Raw genomic sequence first — 20,524 nt, 5'->3', positions numbered from 1 at the left:
GGATTGAGCAGGGTCATTCGGGGTATGACTGTAGGGGCGATGTTTCAGGTATAGGAAATGACCAGCCCTCACCTGTTGGTTGAAGCAACATCAGTCGCGTTGACTGAAGGGGAGAGGTTTATGGTATTGGGAATGGCCAATATTCACCTGTATAATGAGGGGCTGCATCTAGGGGAGTGGTCTATGGTTTAGGAATTACCATCCTCCACCCGTAGGATGAAGCAGCATCATTCAGGTGTGAACATGGCTTCAGCCCCAAGCCAAATATAGGAAATTATTGTTAACACAGCTCTAGGCAAGTGTCGATTTTCAGTGTGCCAGTCTCACGCTCCCTGTACTCTTTGACACTTACATTTATTTCTGTATTTATTCTTGTTTTTTTGCGGAGCGCTACATGTATACACATATACAGGATACTTCAGGGCGCTTTAGAGAAAAGGATGTAAATCTGAGAAAGGCGGAAGGGATGAGATGGAGTACATAGGATTAGAGACTGAATTTAGAGGTTCAATATAGCTGTATCATTTTTAAAGGCATTCAAATTACTGCAAGGAGAGAAATTGTTGACTTTAGCTAGAGGGCACAGATATGACACAAATAGGAGCTTCAAATGTAGAGGTAAAATGCTCATGCAGCCTGAAATGTGTAGCGAAGGGGCATTATTCATGGTCACTCTTAACTACTCAAGGCCAAGAAGCAAGTGGGTGTGCTGAGCAGATCAACCAGTGGTTGAGTGTGTTTTTGGGAGAGAGCAGAACACACTTATGATGATCTCAGTTTTCGCCTTCTATGCTCTGTAATAACTGAGCAGAAGGACACTGGCAAGCAAACAAGGCCTGCCTCCAGGTATGTCAGACATGCTTCGGTCCCACCAATTGAATAGTTTGCCTTTAGCGATGCTGGGGCACCAATGCAGACAAAACTAAAAGATTGTTCTTTTGATCAATTGCTGTGTTCCTTTTTATTTAACTCCTTACTCCAGCTCCTGATTGACTAAGCTCTGGGCTTCCTTTTCTCATACTTCTCATTGTCCTCTAAGCTAATGTTCAAATGGCACTAAATTCCATAAAACATACACAAATGAAGGGCCAGATGTTTTCACACAGCTTTTGCACGTAATGATTGGTAATGTGGACCCCCCAAGCACCTACAGGGGGCTCACATGAGCCGTTCTTCACGTATCTAGAATACTTCACATAGGTGTTCTGCCCTCACTGGAGTAGGCTCTGTATATTGTTTACAAAGTTGTCCCATATTGGATATAGTGATCACATGAAGCCCAACTTCTCTATAAAGAATTTGACAGGCGTTTCACCAGAGAAATGTGGAAAATATTTCAAAATGGTACATTTTAAAGCAAATACTTGCATGCCTGTAGTCCTGCCTCCCTACAGCACAACGGCCATACAGTGTGCCCTGCCTATTGATACCCAACAGCACACAACCCATTCCTGGGGTCCTGTTTCCCATAATTCCACCACACACAACCAATATCTACCTTACCAATGTTAACTGATACACCACTGTAAAATTAATGAATTTGCCTAGAATCACACACTTTACTTAAGAAGTGAAGCAGGGATTCTAACCCAGGCTCCACTCTAGGCGCACACCCACTTATCTCCCTTGTACAGCTGTCAGTTATATATTGGTAATATATGGCTTTTAAGAGATTTCTTGAAAAGTACACAACTCACATTATAAACCAACCTGACAAATACATAAACCCTTATGTTAATCAATAATAGTATGGGTATAGGTTTATTTACCCAATTCAGAATAGAAGACTGAAAGGAATGCCACCTTAAAACATGTCCTCTGGATTATGCAACTGCAATTAGTTATTAGGCCCCATGTCAAGCATTCATGAGAAGGCAATGTCGACCTCTGTAGGGATTGCAAGTACTGGAATAGCAGCACATTTGCAATGTGAGGTTTGAGCATCATTGGCTGTGTGTCAAACTCAGTACAAGTCTGCATGGGTTCCACCAGCAAAACAGAGGAGGTGATGGCTGGAAGGTTTAGAATGAATCTTAACCACTGGCATGGCTTCCGCTACTGAAAATGCAGGATTGTTGTGCATTAGCACTTATGTTGGCCTTGGGGGTACAGGGAACTCTGCATGACTGGCATGCAGTGGCTGAACTGGGTGTCATTTCCAGTAACATTGGAATGGAAAGGGGAGCCATTGGTGCTTCAGGTTAGAGGGAACCAAAATGGGGAGGCACGCTCCATCCATCCATCAATGTCCAACTCCTATGCTTCCCCAGCCCTTACTTCCACCCGCAATATAATACAAATGGGCATGACGTCATACGAGTATTGCCATAGTATTGCCATAGGAGCTAATTAAATGAATGCATCGAGTGGTTACTGTTAGGGAGAAATTTCAGTTTCTATGCTAATTCCCTTTAACCCGAGAGAACCCCCAACATCTTTTTTTAAATTCTTTTGATTCGTTTTCAACAATAAAATACAATATTCCACAGCAATCCCCCCAACATACCCTCCTCCCTCTATTCCCAACCCTCCCCCTGGGGCCAGTGTAACCAATTAACCCACTCGAGACCTAGCCATATCATTCCAATTGGTTCAGGTCAAAGAGCCATAGGTGCTGGGGACATCTTTGTGCTCTGTAGTCATCCTGTAGGAAGGCCAGGACCTCCCTCCAGTCCCTGGCGAATTGTGACAACTTATTATTCATGGCATACGTTGCTCATTCCAGCACCACAAAGTCCTAGACCTTACGGATCCAATCTTAAACAGTGGGGGTTGCCTCTCCCTTCCATCGTTGAGCAATGAGCAACATCGCTGCTAGTGTATGTATCACTGTGCCTTTGTGCATCCTCTGCATTCATTCCCCTCTACCCCTCTGTCCAACCCCAACAGGACCTCCTTCGGAGGGTCCACTACCCCCTTCCCTCAAGACCTGGACTTGTGACTCCTGCACCTCCTTCCAAAATAACTTGAGCTTGGGACATCTCCACCAAATATAGGACCAGGTAGCGACCTCCCCACATCCTCTCCAGCATAAATCCTATGGAGGCGAGCTGGGGTGTAATGCCATCCGTATAAAATCCTATACCAGCATTCTTGTAATTGAGAGGCCCTGGCCATCCACTGTGTTAGCTTACACAGTCTCTTCCAGTCATCCCTGTTAATTTCCCTTCCAATCACCCTCTCCCAGCGGTCCATATAGGGCCAAGTTGCTCGGGGAGTAGCTTCATCCACAACTTTATAGAGGTTTGACACCATGCCTCTACCACTGTTGTGTATTAGGGGGAATTTTTCAAACAGGGTAAATTGTCGAGTAGCTGCTGTTTTTATCTCTGTACTTTGAGCCAATGCCATAGTTGGAAACATCGCAACCTCTCGTTTTCACCCACCCCGAAGCATTGTTTACATTCTATGAATGATCGAATGGTTGGGTCCCGGAACATGTCTCACAGCACTTGGCACCCACCTTCCTGCCATTGGCCAAACCCCCTGTTCCACTCCCGGCATGAATTCTGGTTGTGAAAGATGGGGGTGAAAGGGGAAGGGAAGGTTGTGATCCCGTATTTCCCTGCCAACCTGTCCCAAGTGTCAGCTATCAACCTTGTTATAGCGCTCAGGTACATATGCCTTGGTCTGTGCTGGCGTTGAAGCCATAGTACCTCTCTCAGCTCATGCCTCACTACTGCCCGGTCCATGGCCACCCACTGTTTCCCCTCTGTCCCGAAACCTACTCCCGTACTATTTGCATTTGTACCGCCTCGTAGTATAGCAAAAGTTCGGGGGCGCCATCCCTCCCTCCCTCCTTGGGGATGTTATGTTAATATGAAACAGTTTATCCTCGGCCTCTTCCCCTCCCATATGAAGTTGCTTGTCATCTTTCCCAGTTCCCTGAACAAAACGTTTGGGACCACCAGTGGTATCACTTGGAATAAATACAGGGACGTCATTTCACCAAAATGCCAGGGGTAGCGGAAGTGACATCACACAACACTTGACCCCTGATGACATCACAGGAATTGATGTCATTTGACCCCACCCCAAAGTAATATCGCAGGAAGCGAAGGAACACAACCTTTCACCCGTTGACAAAATAGGAAGTGGCATCACAAAGCATTGTACACTACAATAAATATGGTTACGATATCACTATAATGTGATGTACATTTCATACAAGAATGGATCACCATATGTATCGTTAAGATCAGTGTGTGTAGGCCCATATTACCAAATTACTGTGAATGCAAGCAGATGTCCATGACCAAATGATAATGATGCGTTATTGTAAAGCACTTACGCTTACGCGCTTTATGTAGAAAAAAAATACACCCACTATCACCCAACCTGTGTTGGTACTCATTTATCGACCTCAGAAGGATGAAAGGCTGAGTTGAGGCATTTAAGAATAGATTCAGTGACTCACCCCCTGAAGTGTGCCTGAAATAAACCTCTAATGAGTCTGGCAATTATTGTATAGAATTCCAGAAAAACACATTATTTGGTATTCCTATTCTTTCATATTTAGGGTCACTGCTGAAAGTGTTACCCTTGTGGCACTCCTGTTCTTATTTTTCTTCTTTTTTTAAGGGGCCTGAACAAGAAAGCCAGCCACGAGCCACATGGTGCTGGTCACAGCCCAAGAGCTTGAATTCCAAAAAAAGAAAAACAAAAAACCCCCTTTTTTTTTCTTCTTTTTTTTTTAGAGGTCGCCAGGGAGACCTCAGAGGTCGCAGTTGCGACCTCTGACAACCCCTAAATGACGTCCCTGAATAAATAAAGCAGCCTTGGGAGCGTCAACTGCTGCCATTCTGACAACCCAGGAGATCCTAAGCTTCTCCCACTTTTGTAAGTCTGACTTCATAACTGATAACAGGGGAGGCTAATTAGCTGCAGACCAGCAGGAGAGTGATAGTGTGATTCAAACTCCAATGTATTTAATCCCCCTTCGACCCACCGGGTTCCATATAAAAGGTGAAGACACATTTAGCTCAGCCACCTCCTTACCCCTCACTGTGAGGTTAAGCATCTGTGGCTTGAGACCTCCCCAAAGCCCGTAAATATCTCCCTGTATGCCCTCAGCAACTCTCCTGGCCTTGAAAGTGATAGGAGCATGTCGTCGGCAAAGGTAGCAACTTTATGATGGGCGCCATCAAAGGGTATACCTTGTACCTCCCTAGACTCCAGCAGAGACTGCAGTAGCGATTCCAGATAAATTGCATAAAGCAAGGGCAAGAGGGGACACCTCTGCTTAACCGGATGACCCGGGACATGGATCCGTTAATAAGGAGACGTGTCTTTGGTGTCTTGTAGTTACCCTGGAACATTCTTAAGAAATTCCCATCCTTTCCATTACTTTAAGCAGGAATGTCCACTCCACCCTGTCGAAAGCCTTTCTCGGCATCCAGGGAGAGGAGGACTGAGGGAGTAGCTGTTTTATGGGCCTTCTCTATCAGGTGTGCAACGTGCCTGACATTATCAAACATCTACCGCCCGTGTACGATACTCGACTGGTCCGGATGGATCAGGCTTGGGAGGAGTGTCCCTAATCTATTGGCCTAGATTTTAGTATATATTTTAGCATCAACACTTATTAACGCTATTGGCCTGTGCAACATGCACCTAGTGTGATCTTTGTTGGGCTTAAATAGGCTGGTGAGATAGTGGACTAACACTCCTGTGTATGTTTTATAAAAGCATGCTGTAAAGCCATCCGGCACGGGCGCCTTATTTAGGGCTAGGCCCGCAATGCCTTTCCGTACCTCCTCCATCATGACCTCCTGTCCAAGTGCCTCCCTCACCTTCCCTCCCACGAGGGCATTTCAATCCCCTCCAGAAAGTCTATTTGATGTTGGCTCAATGGGTTCTGGGTCATGTATAATTCTACATAGCGAACCATTCCTGAATTTCTTCCTTTAGGGAGTGGCGGATCCACCGATCATGTGTCATAGCTGCAATGATGTTGTCCCCCGCTGCCTCCCACAGTAGTCACACGAGGCACGCGGTCACCTTGTTAGCTTTCGCGTAATACTTCTGACGAACGTCCCAGAAGCCTTCCCTACCCCCCGGTAGGCGCAACTTCATCGTTACCACCTCATGATCAGCTATTCCAAGGGGCCCCACCTCTGTCCTCGACTGCTCCCAGCAGGTGGGCTGACGCACATATATATTCAATGTGGGATTGTGTGCCTTGTACGTTGGACAGAAATGTGTAACCCTCTCGGCCCCCTCTCTCTCCCCTCCAGTTGTCATGTAGCCCTAGGGCTTCAAATCTATCCCTCAGTGGGGCTGAGGCCACCACCCCTCCCATCTGTGCTCCCTCCCAAGGTCCAGGCCAGATTGAAATCACCCATGATGACTATGTGTCCCTTTGTGAACCCCTCAATTGTAGTTAGTAATTCCCTCAAAAATACCTCTTGCCCTGAGTTAGGCATATACACGGGGGCCAGCGTATATGTAGCTCCCTTGTGTTCCGCCAAAATTATTATGTATCTGCCATCTTTATCTGCTTTGGCGTCCTTTATTTTGAGGTCCATTCCGTTCTGAAGAGCCAGTGCTAACCTGCATGTCTTTGTTGGACCGGAGGCATGAAAAATTCTAGAGAAACCCTGCCGTTTGAGTTTCGCCTGGTCCCTCTTCAGGAGGTGAGACTCCTGAATCGCCAGGACGCCCGGGCCTGTTTTCTTAGTAAACTGCTCCAGGTTTTTTCTCTTGAGAGGGTTATTAAGCCCTCTCACATTTTGTGTTGACCATTTGAATGGCTATATCTCTCAGGCTTGTCTTTGCCTCCTTCCCCTGTGATATGTTGCTATCTTTTCGTCCCTACCTCCTTCCCTGCCACCCCCTCATCCACTCCTTCCAATGACTTCCCTTTGTGTTTTCCTACCCCACCCTTCCTGTCAATCTCTCTGGTCCCCTGGTCTGAACCCCAGACCCCCATTGCTTTCCCTTCTTTCCCCTTGCGCCCCTGTTTTCCCTTCCCGCCCCCAATATAATATGTCCTCCGCCCTCCCCTCCCATCTCTCCCTCTCCTCACTCCGCTCCTCTCCCCCTCCCCGAGCATTCCTCCTACCTCCCCATTCCTCTCCTCCCCCTTATACCGCCACATGCATCCTCGCCATTACTGAAACCAAGATGGAGCATCCTCCAGCGCTCCCCCAGCGCAATTTCACACAGCCCTGAAGCCCACCCAGGCTCCAGTGTATCTGGGAAGGCAGGAACTGAGGGCAGAGCCGAAAACGTCACTGTTCTTTGTCTGTAGGTATGCCTCCTGGCTGAAACCATGCTAGCTTGCGGCTGACTGTCCTGGAGGACAGCCAACCTCCAGGTGATTGACAACTCTATGAGTGTGAATGAATGGGTTCCAGCATATAAAGCGAGGATTTTGGGACCACAGACAGAGTTGACCACTGGAACATGGAATCTGAAGCAAAAGACGAGCAGAGAAGCCAGCAGCACCTTCCAGGCCAGAAGCACCGGTGAAGCCCTGCAGCTGAGCTGTCCCTGTTTTTACATCGACATGGACGATTTCCACCATTAGGCTGATGGGACTGAATAGGCTCAAGACCTTCTTCAGTTTGGGCCATTCCCTGACATCATGCGACTTTCCTGGCCTGCAGAACACCAATACCTGGGGTACCTGGACCAGTATCAAGTGCATCGTCTGCCGGAGATCGAATCCAGCTGAAACTTTGCAGGCATCAGTGTGGACCTCCAGAGGCAGGAATTCTACACCAAAGATCCCCTCACCAGAGTTCAGGACCGAGTAATCAAAGAGAATCAAACAGACGATATTAGTTTCTTCTTGGTGCTAAGAAAAAGGAGCCAAAACCACAAAGAGCTGACGAAGTGGGCTGAATCCATTGCTGCCGACCCCTTCTCCCGAATGCTGCTGCAGAAGCCCGCCAAAGGTAACCCCTTTGCTCACCACGACCAAGGAGCAGGAATCCGGGTCTGCAACGTTGCACCTAGAAGGAAGCCAGCTACAATATCTGTTTTATCTTTGAGGTACTATGGGGCTTGGGTTGTACAACCTTGTGCCATTTTTAGGGCTGTTTTCTTTCATTGAGAGCTGACCTCAACTCCTCTGTGCAGGCCTAATGGCCTGTTTGTTAGCAGAAAGTATCTCATTGAGCTCCTGTTTACTTCATGAACCACTGACTGGTTAACTAACTTTTTCTCTGAAGATCTTCATCATAACTGTAACTGTCCATTTGACTTTGGCTGTACCGGTTTCCCAAAGGTCCATCTCCTTGATCCTACTGGCTTTGGCAATGCTGGTTCCTCCATAGACTTTAATTGTGAACACTTTTAGAGTGAGAAAACAGACTATGGGCTTTATTAGGAGTGTGGGGGCCGCGGAATGTAGGGTGCCGGTAAGGGACCGCCACCGTACATTCCAGGCCGTCACATTTCGAGGACTGCAGCGGGTCCCGCTGAGGACGTCTGGTAAAACCAGGCGTCCTTAGCGGGACCCGCTAGCAGTCCAGGATGCTAACAACGGGCCTGTCATTAACGGGCCCGTTGTTAGCATCCTCCCCATTCCCATTGAGCCCTATGGGGCTGAAATGGGAATGGGGAATGTTTTTTTACGGAGCCCAGAAAAGGGCAATAACCGGGTCCGTCAAGGTTGACATGACCCTGTTATTGCCTTTTTCTGGGCCCTGGAAAAAAATCATTACCGACGGCAGCCATGCCCTTAATAAGGGCACGGCTACCGCCAAGGTCCTAATGAGGCCCTATGTCCCTCTGGGAGAGTGTACTTGTTATTAACAGTTGCTAGCTAGGTTCTGTCTAACCTTAAACTTTCCCTCCAACTCAAATTTGCAAAGGTCATGCATATAAGTGCTGATACTGACCTTAACTGACGTCACTCTGTGTGCTGGACATGTAAAGCATAGAAAAAGTTACTCACCTGCATTATTGTTCCTGTAATAATTTTATTCCATTTCTAATAGAATGTTATTGTTAGTTGCTGCATTTTAGATGTGCTTGTGTGCTTTGTGTATCTATAAATACATATAAATACATATCATTTAATATAACTTTAAGTGAGTAAGTGTTTTCTTGAGACTATGTAGGTACTGAGTTCATTGTACAGCTCTACAGCTCACATAACTCCCTCTTAAGATAAGCCTGGCTGCTCAGCCACTCTACTGTCTTGTGTAGTACAGGCTCATATTAAGAGTTGGGTCCATAATACCAAGAGATAAGTCTTATGAAGTACCACACCAGTTGGACTTTAGAAAAAAAGTACCTAACAGTTAAAATGCCAGTAAAGCAACAGGCGTGCCTGAACCTACTCCCTCTATCCTTGCCTTCTTATTCTTTCCTCAATACATGCCCCTTAACGTTGCATTTACTCCACTGCCACTTGGACCATATCCAGTGTGCCAGGCTTCCCTCGGCTCTTGCTTGCCCCACAGGGCCTACTGAGCTTTCTCATAAGGCAGCCCCTCTTACTGCTATTCCTGGGGTATGCTCCTAAGCCTTTTCCAAGTTTATTTTGTTTTTATCTCCTGGGAACTGAGTGTATAGATCTGACAATACCCAGGCCCTGGAGACCACAGACACCCTGCATTCCATATTAGTTTGGTGCGCAGGGCCTTGCGTACATAATGCCACTCTCCTTGCTAAGACAGCCGTTCATTGTATTGGTACAGATCTACAACAATGAGCTTCAAAGACAATGCAGGTCAAAATAAATCAAGTATTACCTGATCATGGACTGAGAGGTGGAATACACAATAATGGGGGACCACCTGTGATACTGGTATGAGCTTGGGGCGGGGGCTCCTCAGCAGGTTCACCACAAAGCTCCACGAAGAAACACTTGCTGCGCCACAGTCTTTCAGCTGCCAGTGCCGGTAACATTAGCAGAGGCAGCTTTCGGTGCATGTGGGACGGGCAGCTCCTGAGCTGACACTGGCACTGTAAATGTGTGAGTCAGAACACAAAGCTCGGGCTTGTTTATAAGATTGAGCAAAGCCTATGGACAGAGACACCGGGAAATCACCCAATATCCTGCCAGGTCAGTCTGGCCATGGCTGCATATGTCGTAGATTTCATTTAGGGTGCAGCTGAAAAGTGCTAGGATTTCTTATTGGTTTCCACCTAAAGGTCAAGGAAAACCTGTGTGGTACCAGGAGATCCTTCCTGGGAAGTGAATATGATGTACAAAAAAACCCTCTTAGCACAAACAAAGTCTTGTGTTTCTCCTAGAGGCCTCTGTGACTTAGATAAGCTTGTCTGATGGGGGTCTGATGAGCTTGTCTGACAGGGGTGTCTCCCCTTTCCTTCTCATCCTACGTTTGGCCTTGTTCTTAGAGGTCTGCTATTTGTTACTATCAGCAAGTATTTCTCTAATCTGTTCTTGGAGGCAGTTCCCCTTCACGGAATCCTCACTTTCCAGTAACCAAAGAATAAGGTCTGGGGGCCTCAGCCGTGGCACTTCCCAGAGTTAGTGGTGTACACCACGGGATCCTAGCAGAAGGGGAGAGTGGCCTACTACTCCCCTTATATTCGACAAGGCGATCCTTCAGCCTTCTTTCCCTGCAGGCTCCTGATTCCTCACCATTATTCCTTAGAGTCTTCTATTAGCTCTGCTTCCCCTCTGGAATTCCTATTCAGTGTGGCAGTCTATGCTATCAGACCTTCTACCAACTTTAGGTCTCTAGGTCTTCCCTCCATTCCTTTTTGTTTCTTGTCCCCTCTGGTCTAGATACTCGTCTACCTAGTTAAAGTTCTCGTTCTTTAACCCTTTCCAGTAGTCTCATGATCTCCTCCTTAACTCCTTCAGGTAGGCCTGTCACCACTCTCTTAATGACGTTGTCTGTCCTATTGGAACTTTCGATCACCATTCTCCTAATCACCTTGTTTACCCCTTCGGCCAGGTCTATCATCACTCTCCTGACCACCTGGTTCTCCCCCCGTGTCCCACTACCAGAACTCTCCTGTTTACTGCCACAGATCACCACAGAACACACCAACTCCCAAAAGACGTTTTTAAGAGTTTGTATGCATTTTTCTTTCACGGGGTCTAAGGGCCCGGCTAGCCCAGTTGGCCATAATCCCCAGATTAGTATATATTGATTGTTTCTCCCTACTATCGAATAGCTAGCTGGCTGATGGTGATGTCCTAACAGTGACTGCCTTAGCTGTCGAAACTCGCTCAGGGACTTCCTAGGCTAGCCGTACACTATCAGTTTTGTTAGTTCAAAAAGAGGTCCAGGAATGTGCCTTCCAGACACTCACCTTCCTCTCATGTCTTGATTTTCTCTCCACGCCCCTGAATGTTATGCTTTTCTTTCTACTCTCCAGCGTCGAACTGCACCCACCTTCGCCCGTTCTTTCTCCAACGTTTTCCTCCTCTGTCCCTCTGATGCCTCTGCCTCCTCTTCCTACTTTCCTCCAGCCTTAGATGTTATAACTTCCTCCTCCACACTGCTACTTAGTCCTCACACTACTGCTCCCTCCTCCACACTATTGTTCCCTCTACCACACTATCACTCCCTCCTCAACAACTACTCCCTTCTCCACCCTCCTACTACTATTGCACACCACTTTCTACTCAGTCACCCTCATTTCCCTTACACATGTACTTTACACTCACTCCCACTAAAACCCTCACTCACGCACGCACCCTGCACGCACTCTCACTACTCAGTATCACTTGCTCTCACCAACCAATTCCTCACCTTTTCATTAATTCACCTCCATACCTCATTCCACTGTTGTTCCTTCTGCTGGTCTCTTGACCTGTCACCTGCATCTCCTCTGACCACCCAAAAAACCCACAATCTCCTGTTGCCCTTCTTATCCTCTCCGTCCTTCTCAGCTTGAATCACTGGTACTGACTAATCTGGTCCTGCCTTCCCCGCCCTGGAGGTATTATAAGCTCTGAAAGTGACAACTAGTGGGCTAAGCCTGGCCCCTTTTCGCCGAATACTGCTCTGCGTCAAGTCTTTGAAGTAATATGCTACGCGCAGCTGTTCGACTACAGTGCACCCCGGTTCTGGGGAGCGGTGTGCGGCATGTCTGGAGGTTGTGTACACTCTCATTTTCTTCATCTGATAGCTCTCTCACTCGCTGCTGATTCAGGACCCCATGGGCTTCAGGGCCTCAGGCTGATAGGGTGGGGTGCTGGTGGATTACATTTTCTAGGGTTGTCAGTCCATACTGATGCTCCATTTGTTTTCTCTCCAGGAAACAAAGATAAAACCTGGCCATCATCTTTCTCAGGAGGCATTTGGTGATGCAAGTTGGCACTGCATATATATAAACATGCACTTAAGAAGGGGACAAGAATTGGGGCTTTCCCAACTGCCACCGTACCCCCCTGGGGTAGGACTGCCTCTTGAGTCCGCTGTGGTAGGTCTCCCTCCAAAGGCTGAGAGTGAACCACTTCCCATCATGACAAGGTCAAATTACTGATCTTGTCACATCAACTTTTTGCCCCTTCGTGACCCTCTATCACCACTTTCCTAATCACCCTTTTCACCAGGTTTGCCATCACTCTCCAGATCACCTTGTTCTCCTCTGTGTGTCCCACTGCCAACAGTCTCCTGATCACCTTTTTCACTTCTTTGAGCCCCTCTATCACCACTCTCATCATCAACGTGTTCGCCTGTTTCAGCCCCTCACCACTTTCATCACCTTAACCCTTTTGGACACACATATTTCCACTTGCCAGCCCGCTCTGCCTATCACCGTCTTCACAGCTTTGGGCAAAACATTTGGCACTCTCCTTATCACTCTCACTATCCCCTTCTTCGTCCCTTTGGATTCTCCTCCAGCTCCTAGGTTCCAGTGTGTCCCATCCTTTTGGATCTCTTCCTAGCTCCTACACTTTTCTCCTACTCCAGGACCTCTGCTCTTTCCTCCAACCTTCTCCAAATCAGATCCTGTCTAGTTTACAGTCTTCAGTGTATACTTAAACCGCTTCAAATATTAGCCTTTGCTTTTTATAAGGCTTTCCCTCTGACTCCCAGCCTCTCTGCTGAAATGAGACTCGTTTGTAAGCTGGGATGTGTATTGGCTGCCAGGCACTGACCCCTCATATGGCCTCCTGCAGACCTGATGTGGGACCTGAGATTGGCTTGTCCCTCACCCTGTGCGGCCCTTTTTCTGCATGCCACACTCCGGCCTTCCAGTCTCTTTCTGGGGAAAGGGTGCTTAGGGTGTCATTTCAGGTGGCTTCTGTGTTGATTGGCTGATGGGCCCTACCTTTGGGGATATATTCCAGTTCTAATGTTGGACTTTGGGCACAAATTTCAAAACATTCCTATGGATTGTAGAGTTCAACCAACAAATGTTTTAAAGGACCATAAACGCAAGCTTGCAAGTCCCATAGCCTAAACCATACCAACAAAGGTACAGTTGTGCAGGAACGCCCAACACATTACTCAATTTTACTTTTGGAATGTTGGGTATTTTGGACAATGGCACAAATAGCAATGTTGTAAACTGTATGTACTACTTCATTTGTTATAAAAAGCTCCCTGCACTGCACAGCTATGAGAAATGCTGTTGCTTCCCACCCATGAACGTTCAGGGTTGCCCCTATCCATTACTCCACTGTGAGAATGCACAGTGAAAGGATCATGGTGTACTCATAAGGTAAGTATTCTTTATTAGGCTTCTTCATACATCCCCACCGGCATCTAACCCAGCTCCTACCAACTGACATTCTCCAACTGCCCTACGCCGCATTCCACACTTGTATTCAAAATTCTAAGAATGCTACACATCTCCCTTCCTTACAACACACCACCACAAAACAGAGAAACATCTAACATTCACACTCTAACAAAACACAATAAGCACAAAGGAACTAAACCCCTAACTATGTACAATGTTTACTATCATGTGACAAAGTGGAAGAGAATTGAACTCATATACTCCTTCAAGAAACCCGGTCTTCTAAATTCGCACTTAGCCCTGACACTCCTCAGTCCTTCGTCTCACACTCTTCCTCCATCCTTCGTATCCCACACAGTGCCTCCACTCACAACTCTCACCACTGACTTCTTACACACCCTATTCATGTTTCAAACTCCAACATCTGAAGTCCTAACATACCCATGATACCTCTCCACAACCTTGATGACCAAACTCTGCTTTCTGCCACAAGCTTTACGTGCACCCAATCACCAGCTCTGACATCCACTTCCTTAGTCGCCATACGCAGGACAAAATTAACTATATTATCTTCCTGTCTCCTTTTAATTTTCTCCCTGAAAGCACCAAAACTAATCATACAGAGGCCAGCCCTAACTAACCACGGCGGGGAACACCCTAGTATTGGGTTTTCTCCCGCTATGGGGTGTAAAGTGGTGTGCTACAGTAGTGATATCCACAGCCCTCCTCCAATCACCTCCTTCTGAAATAGCAGTACGAATACTGTCCTTAATAACTCTGTTGAAGCGTTCTACTGTGCCATTTGTTTCAGGATGGTACACTGCACTGGTGCGGTGTTCTATACCATTCTTGTTGCTATTGACAGCATCACGTCCTACTCATAAAATAAGTATTCTTCATTAAGCATCTTTGTACGTCCCCGCTGCTATAAGGGAAGATGTAAGGAACCGAAACGGTTAAGGGAACGAGATGCAGCAGGAGGAAAGGAAGGAGCCTCAGGGAGGAATAGGCGGCAGTTAGAATAAAATTACAAGTTCAGATAAGACGTGTCCTGTCATTCTTGCATGAATATTGATATAAATGAAATACAACTGGCAATGAGGATAAAAGCGTTATCCCACTCGGCATACGAAGCAGACGTCTTTCCGTGTGCAGTACACGGTGTACCACCGCCATCTGGGCATCCTTCCTTCCTTCTGGACTGGAGCCCATCCTTACTGGGCTGGAGCGTGAGCATCCTTCCCGGGTAACAGAGGCGGCGTCTTTGCACCGGAGGAGGAGCGCGATACGCAAAGCATCAAATGGAGAAGCAATGGCCCTGCCCGCGCAGTTCATGCATCCCTCACACGTGAGCTGCAGCACTGGTTGACATCAGGAAAGCCCCGCCTGCAGGCATCTGCACAACCAGCCCAGGAGACAAGGAGAAAGAGCCCCTCCTGCCGGTGGACGCAGCGCACACATTGACGATGGAAATAAAAGTAATTAAACGTGGAACGACCGCATAGTACTAACAATAAGGGGGAAAGGAGAGAATCATCCAAACCACTCCCAAGAGGGGAGAGAAGCATTACCCAACAACGGCCAGCAGCATCCACACACGTTAGAAGACTTGAACACCCACAAGTAGTCTCACATCGGCAGCAAGCAGTAGGGAGGAGTTAACAGAGCAGTGCACGCCACAAGACCCACCGAAGACAGGAGACCGGCAATCATGGAGACCAAGTAGAAGGGCAAGGGGCAATACAACATATCACTGGCAGCATTGCATTTTTGAGGAAGCCAAGTACATTCATCCTAAAACAGCAGTCAGACAGAGGACCCATCAAGGCAGCAGGAGAGGAGTTGTTGCCGGTGCTGAAGGACATCTTCACGAATCTGACAGGGACAGAGGTGAATGGCATCATTGAGACTATCCCGGTGGATAACATCGACATGTACGAAGCTCTTGTGACAGCCCTGGACAAGAAACTAGTAATACAGCAAAATAGAGACTATGAACAGTACGTGTTCAATCAGTACCAACGGTCACTCCATGAGATGGTGGAGGAGTTCATCACACGATTCCACCAGAAATTAGTTTACTGCCAATTCTCAGCCTTCTCGGATGATTAAGCGATCTGGCTCTGTGTCATCGAAGGATGTATATCGTCCGTGCTCCTAAAACAGCTCCTGAAGAAGCCTTTGACAATCGATGAAGTGATTGAGATGGCGAGAGTACATGAGAGTACATGAGAGTACATGAGACAGTAGAGATCCAGGCATCTGCCATAGAGACCCCAAAAAAAAAGACAGGGAGGGACGACGCAGTGGCGGCCCTCACCAGCGGCAGGGACAATAAAAGGAGCACACCGGACCACCAAACAACACCAAGAGGACTGCAAAGGGAGGGCTACCTGCAGTTGAGACCAGGGCACCCCCATAGAGGCTTTGCTACCAATGCAGACACATTTTACCATTGCGGGCCATGCCAAGCAATGACCCAGAAGTGCTCTAGGTGCGCAAAGAATGCCATTTCCAAACAGTTTGCCGAGAGGGGAGTCCATTCCCACCGACACTAGAGGTATAACACCATTTGAAACCCACGACGGTCTCTTTCGGTACAAGCGGTTGAATTTTGGAATTTCATCAGCTGCAGAGATCTTCCAGGAGACCATCAGACACCTGCTCCTTCCAGTCAAGATGGCTTTTAACTATTCCAACGATATCCTAGTGTATGGCACCACCCAAGAGGAACACGATCAGGCACGCATGGACGTATGCACCATCCTGAAAGATGCAGGGCTCACCCTTAATTATGAAAAATGCAATATTACCCAGATGCATATCTATGGCCATATATTCTCGGGGAAGGGGATGCAGCCCTACACAGAAAAGGTGCGCACCATCAACGAACAACAGGAACCCATCCACAGGGAGAAGTAAGATCCTTCCACGGGATGGCCGGGTACTGTGCCCAATACCTGCAGAGGTATGCCATCACCACCGAGCCGCTCAGATGACTAGTACGAAAAGACGAGCAATTCAGATGGTTGCGTGAATGACAGAAGGCGTTTGACACAATAAAATAGGAACCCGCAAGTGCTACACACCTAGCATACTTCTATCCGCAATGGTACATGGAAATAGTAGTCAACGTCATCCTGGTTGGTCTAGGGGCCATCCTGACACAACATGAAAGACCTGACAACCCCACCAGCTGTGTTGTAGCATATGCAAGCAGGTCCCTATCCCAGATAAAGGGTGCATATTCACAGGCGGAGAAAGAGAGCCTGGCAGCTGTGTGTGCCTGTGAATATTTCCACCACTTGTGATCGGAAAGTGGGTTAATTCTTGTGATGGACCACCAGGTCCTTCTCTCACTATTCGGCAATCCTGGAACAAAGATGCCATCCAGAATAGAAAGATGGGATATTCACCTCCAAGAATACGATTATCACATCACACACCAACCTGGGGGAGACTGTAATCCTGCTGACTACATCTTAAGGCACCCAACGACAGAAAGTCTGTCACCAAGGGAAGGAAAGGTGATGCAGAATAGGTGGGCCCCACCGCCCGCCCTGACCACCGAAGATCTAGTCAGGGCGACACAAGTTGACCCATCAACCAGATGGGCCAAAAAACTCACTGTCTCAAACAAATGGAGAGACTACAAAAGACTATTGCGTCATCGAGAAGGAGTGAATAGGTAGGAGCTGGAATGTATGGCAAAGGTCAGCACAGAACTGGCAGTGCCCGAACAGGGGATACTGTTGAGCGGATGCAGCATCGTCATTCCATCATCCCTCCGGAGTGGGCTAGTGAAGCTGGCACATGAAGGGCATAAGGGATTAGAAGCAACCAAGAAATCACTCGGTCGGTTCCCATTCATTGGTGCAATGGTGGAGGACGTAGTCAGAAGCTGCCTTCCATGTCAATGTGCAACAAGAAGCGACCTGCCACTTCCCAAGCAACCTACGTGTATCTCTGAGAAGGTGTGGCAAGCGGCTGTGATGGATTTCTATGGGCCACTCGAGATGGGGGACTGCCTCTTGGTAATAGTGGACAAGTTCTCCAGATTCCCCATAGTCAAGCACACGCTGTCCACGTCATTCGCCCAGGTTTTCAGGGTCATAGATGAAGTGGGGCATCCCCACCACAGTCAAAATGGAGAATCGTCCGCCGTTCAGTGGCCAGGACTTTCACAGGTTTGCGAGACACATGGGGTTCACCCACCAGAGAATAACGCTGCTATGGCCACAAGCCGCTATGGCCTCAACCCAACGGAATGGCGGAACGGGTTATGAAATCGATAAAAAGGACTATCCAGAAGGCAACCATTGATGGCATGCCAATCCAGCAGCCCCCATGATGCATGCTATACAGAGGAAGACGGACGCAAGATACGACAGCACTCCCCTCAGAGTGACCGGCATGAAAGGGACCATGGTGACGGCCGCCAACACCCAGAGGCCGTTACAAGGAATGCATCATTCTTCAAGCTCTTCAAGCCGGGCGAAGATCCTGGACAAGACACGAGGACGCCAGAGGAGGAAGGAAGAAAGAGTGAGAAAGAAGTCTTGGGATCAGTTGAAAGGGGAACAGAGGCTGACACAGAAGGGTGCCCCAAGCAAAATATCATAAGGCACTGCAGGCTTATTCAGGAGGTGTGACACAGACGTAAGGAGATATGTGCAGGAGAGGTGTTGTGAGGGAAGTTGTAAGGAACCGCAATGGTTGAGGGAATGAGATGCAGCAGTAGGAAAGGGATGAGCCTCAGGGAGGAAGAGGCGGCAGTTAGAATAAAGTTACAGGTTCAGATAAAATGTGTCCTGTTATCCTTGCATGAATATTGATATAACTGAAATACAACACCCACCGGCATGTCACCTTGCTCTTACCAACTGACATTCTCCAGCTCCACGAAGTCCTGTTCCACACTCTTATTCTAAATTCTAAGAATGCTGCACAAAGCCAACGGTTCCCAGAACCTTTTCCAACTGTCTTTACACTACTGAGTTTAGTACCAGGAAATTTCACTTGGGATTTTGACATATTTTAATGTCGCTCCTGCCCCAGGGATTGGAGATACATGGGCTGCAGCAGGTGGTCACTTGCCTTATTTCCATTCCCCTCCCCCACTGCTAACAACAGCGCTGTAACCATGAGAGGGAGGTTGTGTTATTTTTATTCAACATTTTTATAAGATGCACCTGTACAACCTGCATATATTTCATATGTAAACTTTACCATTTGACAAAACCGCATGTAGAAGTTTAGTTATTCTGCCTGACAGATTCATATTAAAGACCAGTCTAGGTCCTTCTCAGGCGGGGGACAGCAGGCAATTCATTAGAAACCAGATATTAGCACTGAAAGCAAAATTCCTTATTCCAACCTTACCTCACTTGTGTCCGGTTGGCAGACAGCTTATGTTCTGATCGCTTCCTATAAAAGATTATGAGGGGTGTGCATGCACTTAGTTGGGCCTATGGCAGCAGAAAGCCTAATTACGTCACTGGTCCCGCCTCTTGGATGGTTGTCTCAGTGGCTGTCATGTCCTAGACGTGCCCCTTGGGTAGAGACTCTGCTCTCATCGATTCTTAACTGGATGACAGTGGAGCCCTTGTACGATGCATGGCTGGTTGACTGGCGAGGTTCCCTTTCGAATGTACGTCTCCTCTGTGCAGGTTTGGATGCAATGACTGCCCCTGCCCGGTGTGGATCTGAGCGCGCTGTTGCTGATGGTCTGCCGCGCCTATATTTCCTTAAAGGGCTGCTAGCTACATAGTCTCTAGCTTCAGTAGAAGTGGAAGAACTGCGCATTGGGGCAGAGGATAACCTGAGTTCACTGATCCTATTTGGTTTCTGCTTCCCAGGTGTAGGGTCTGTGCCCCTAATAGGAACCCTGTCTCTAGTTAACACCATGTAAGTGTCCCATGTCTAGAGAGGGGGATCAAGTGAGGGTGACATACCACCCCCAGTGATTAGCCATAGGATATCAAGGATTTATTTTGGAGTGAATGGTGAAGGAGACTGTGAGGAATGTGCTGCAGTAAAATGCTCCGTCTTCAACAAAGCAGCAGCCATCAAGGAGTCCGACATATTAATAAGTACATTTTAGTGCGGCCACTGAGTTTAGAAGGTGAAAGGGATCCATATTCGTCCAGCCCCCGAAGATTCCAGGTAAAACCTTCCTCTTTAAATCACAGTAGTAGTTCTACAACAAGCTCTGAAAAGTTGCAGTGCTCTGTAGTCACATTCCCACTGGAACTGCATTCATCCAGCCGCACACACTACATTAAACAGGACTGTTCATTCTCGGAATCCCTCCGAGGGTAATTTTACATCCAGAAGATCCATCACCGCAGTTTGTTTATAGTATTGGTAGTTTTGGTGGCTCTGGTCTGTCATTACTTGAAGAAGAATAGTGTCTTGCCTGACCTTTGGATTTGTTATATATTTGGTCTGCTTTTCTCTTTCCTCCTAGATCACTTGGGGAATGGGCTCCAAGCAGTGGATTGGAACACGGGGACGCACATCCTTACCCTCTATCATGGGCCAGTACCACCTCCGCTTAACCTGTCTGTGCTGGTAAGTACTGCTGGGGCCTCTGCTCACCATGTCCCACACCCGCACTGTGGGGCATTTCTATACACCAGTACTGCCTCCTCCGGCACACACTGCTGGTGCTCAACACTGGACTGCGTGAGATAAGCACAATGACATGGCCACATGCTCAACCATCTCTTCTGGTGAACAGTTTTCTTAAGCTGTTCGGCTTAAGATCCATACAACGTGGCTCTTTCAGCCTTCTGTCTCCCTGAATATCTAGTACAGAGTAAATAGCAATGCTGATGACAAACACCTAGGTCCTAGGACTTAACCCTCTATTAATGTTCCGTCTCTCCCCGCT

General features: G+C 47.6%; 1 protein-coding gene across 1 annotated transcript in view; it reads left to right on the top strand.

Moving 5' to 3' along the window:
• Positions 1–20,524, top strand: part of LOC138550118 (uncharacterized) — a 494,885-nt gene that overhangs the window by 279,366 nt on the left and 194,995 nt on the right. The window contains exon 17 of the mRNA XM_069642386.1: positions 20,099–20,202. Coding sequence (XP_069498487.1) covers positions 20,099–20,202 — 104 coding nt within the window. The remainder of the gene's footprint in view (positions 1–20,098; positions 20,203–20,524) is intronic.

The sequence above is a fragment of the Ambystoma mexicanum genome, chromosome 1q, assembly GCF_040938575.1.
Source record: "Ambystoma mexicanum isolate Mex_15411 chromosome 1q, UKY_AmexF1_1, whole genome shotgun sequence".
Classification (NCBI taxonomy): domain Eukaryota; kingdom Metazoa; phylum Chordata; class Amphibia; order Caudata; family Ambystomatidae; genus Ambystoma; species Ambystoma mexicanum.
The sequence above is the reverse complement of the archived record's forward strand: the minus strand, read 5'-3'. Positions and strand labels throughout refer to the sequence as shown.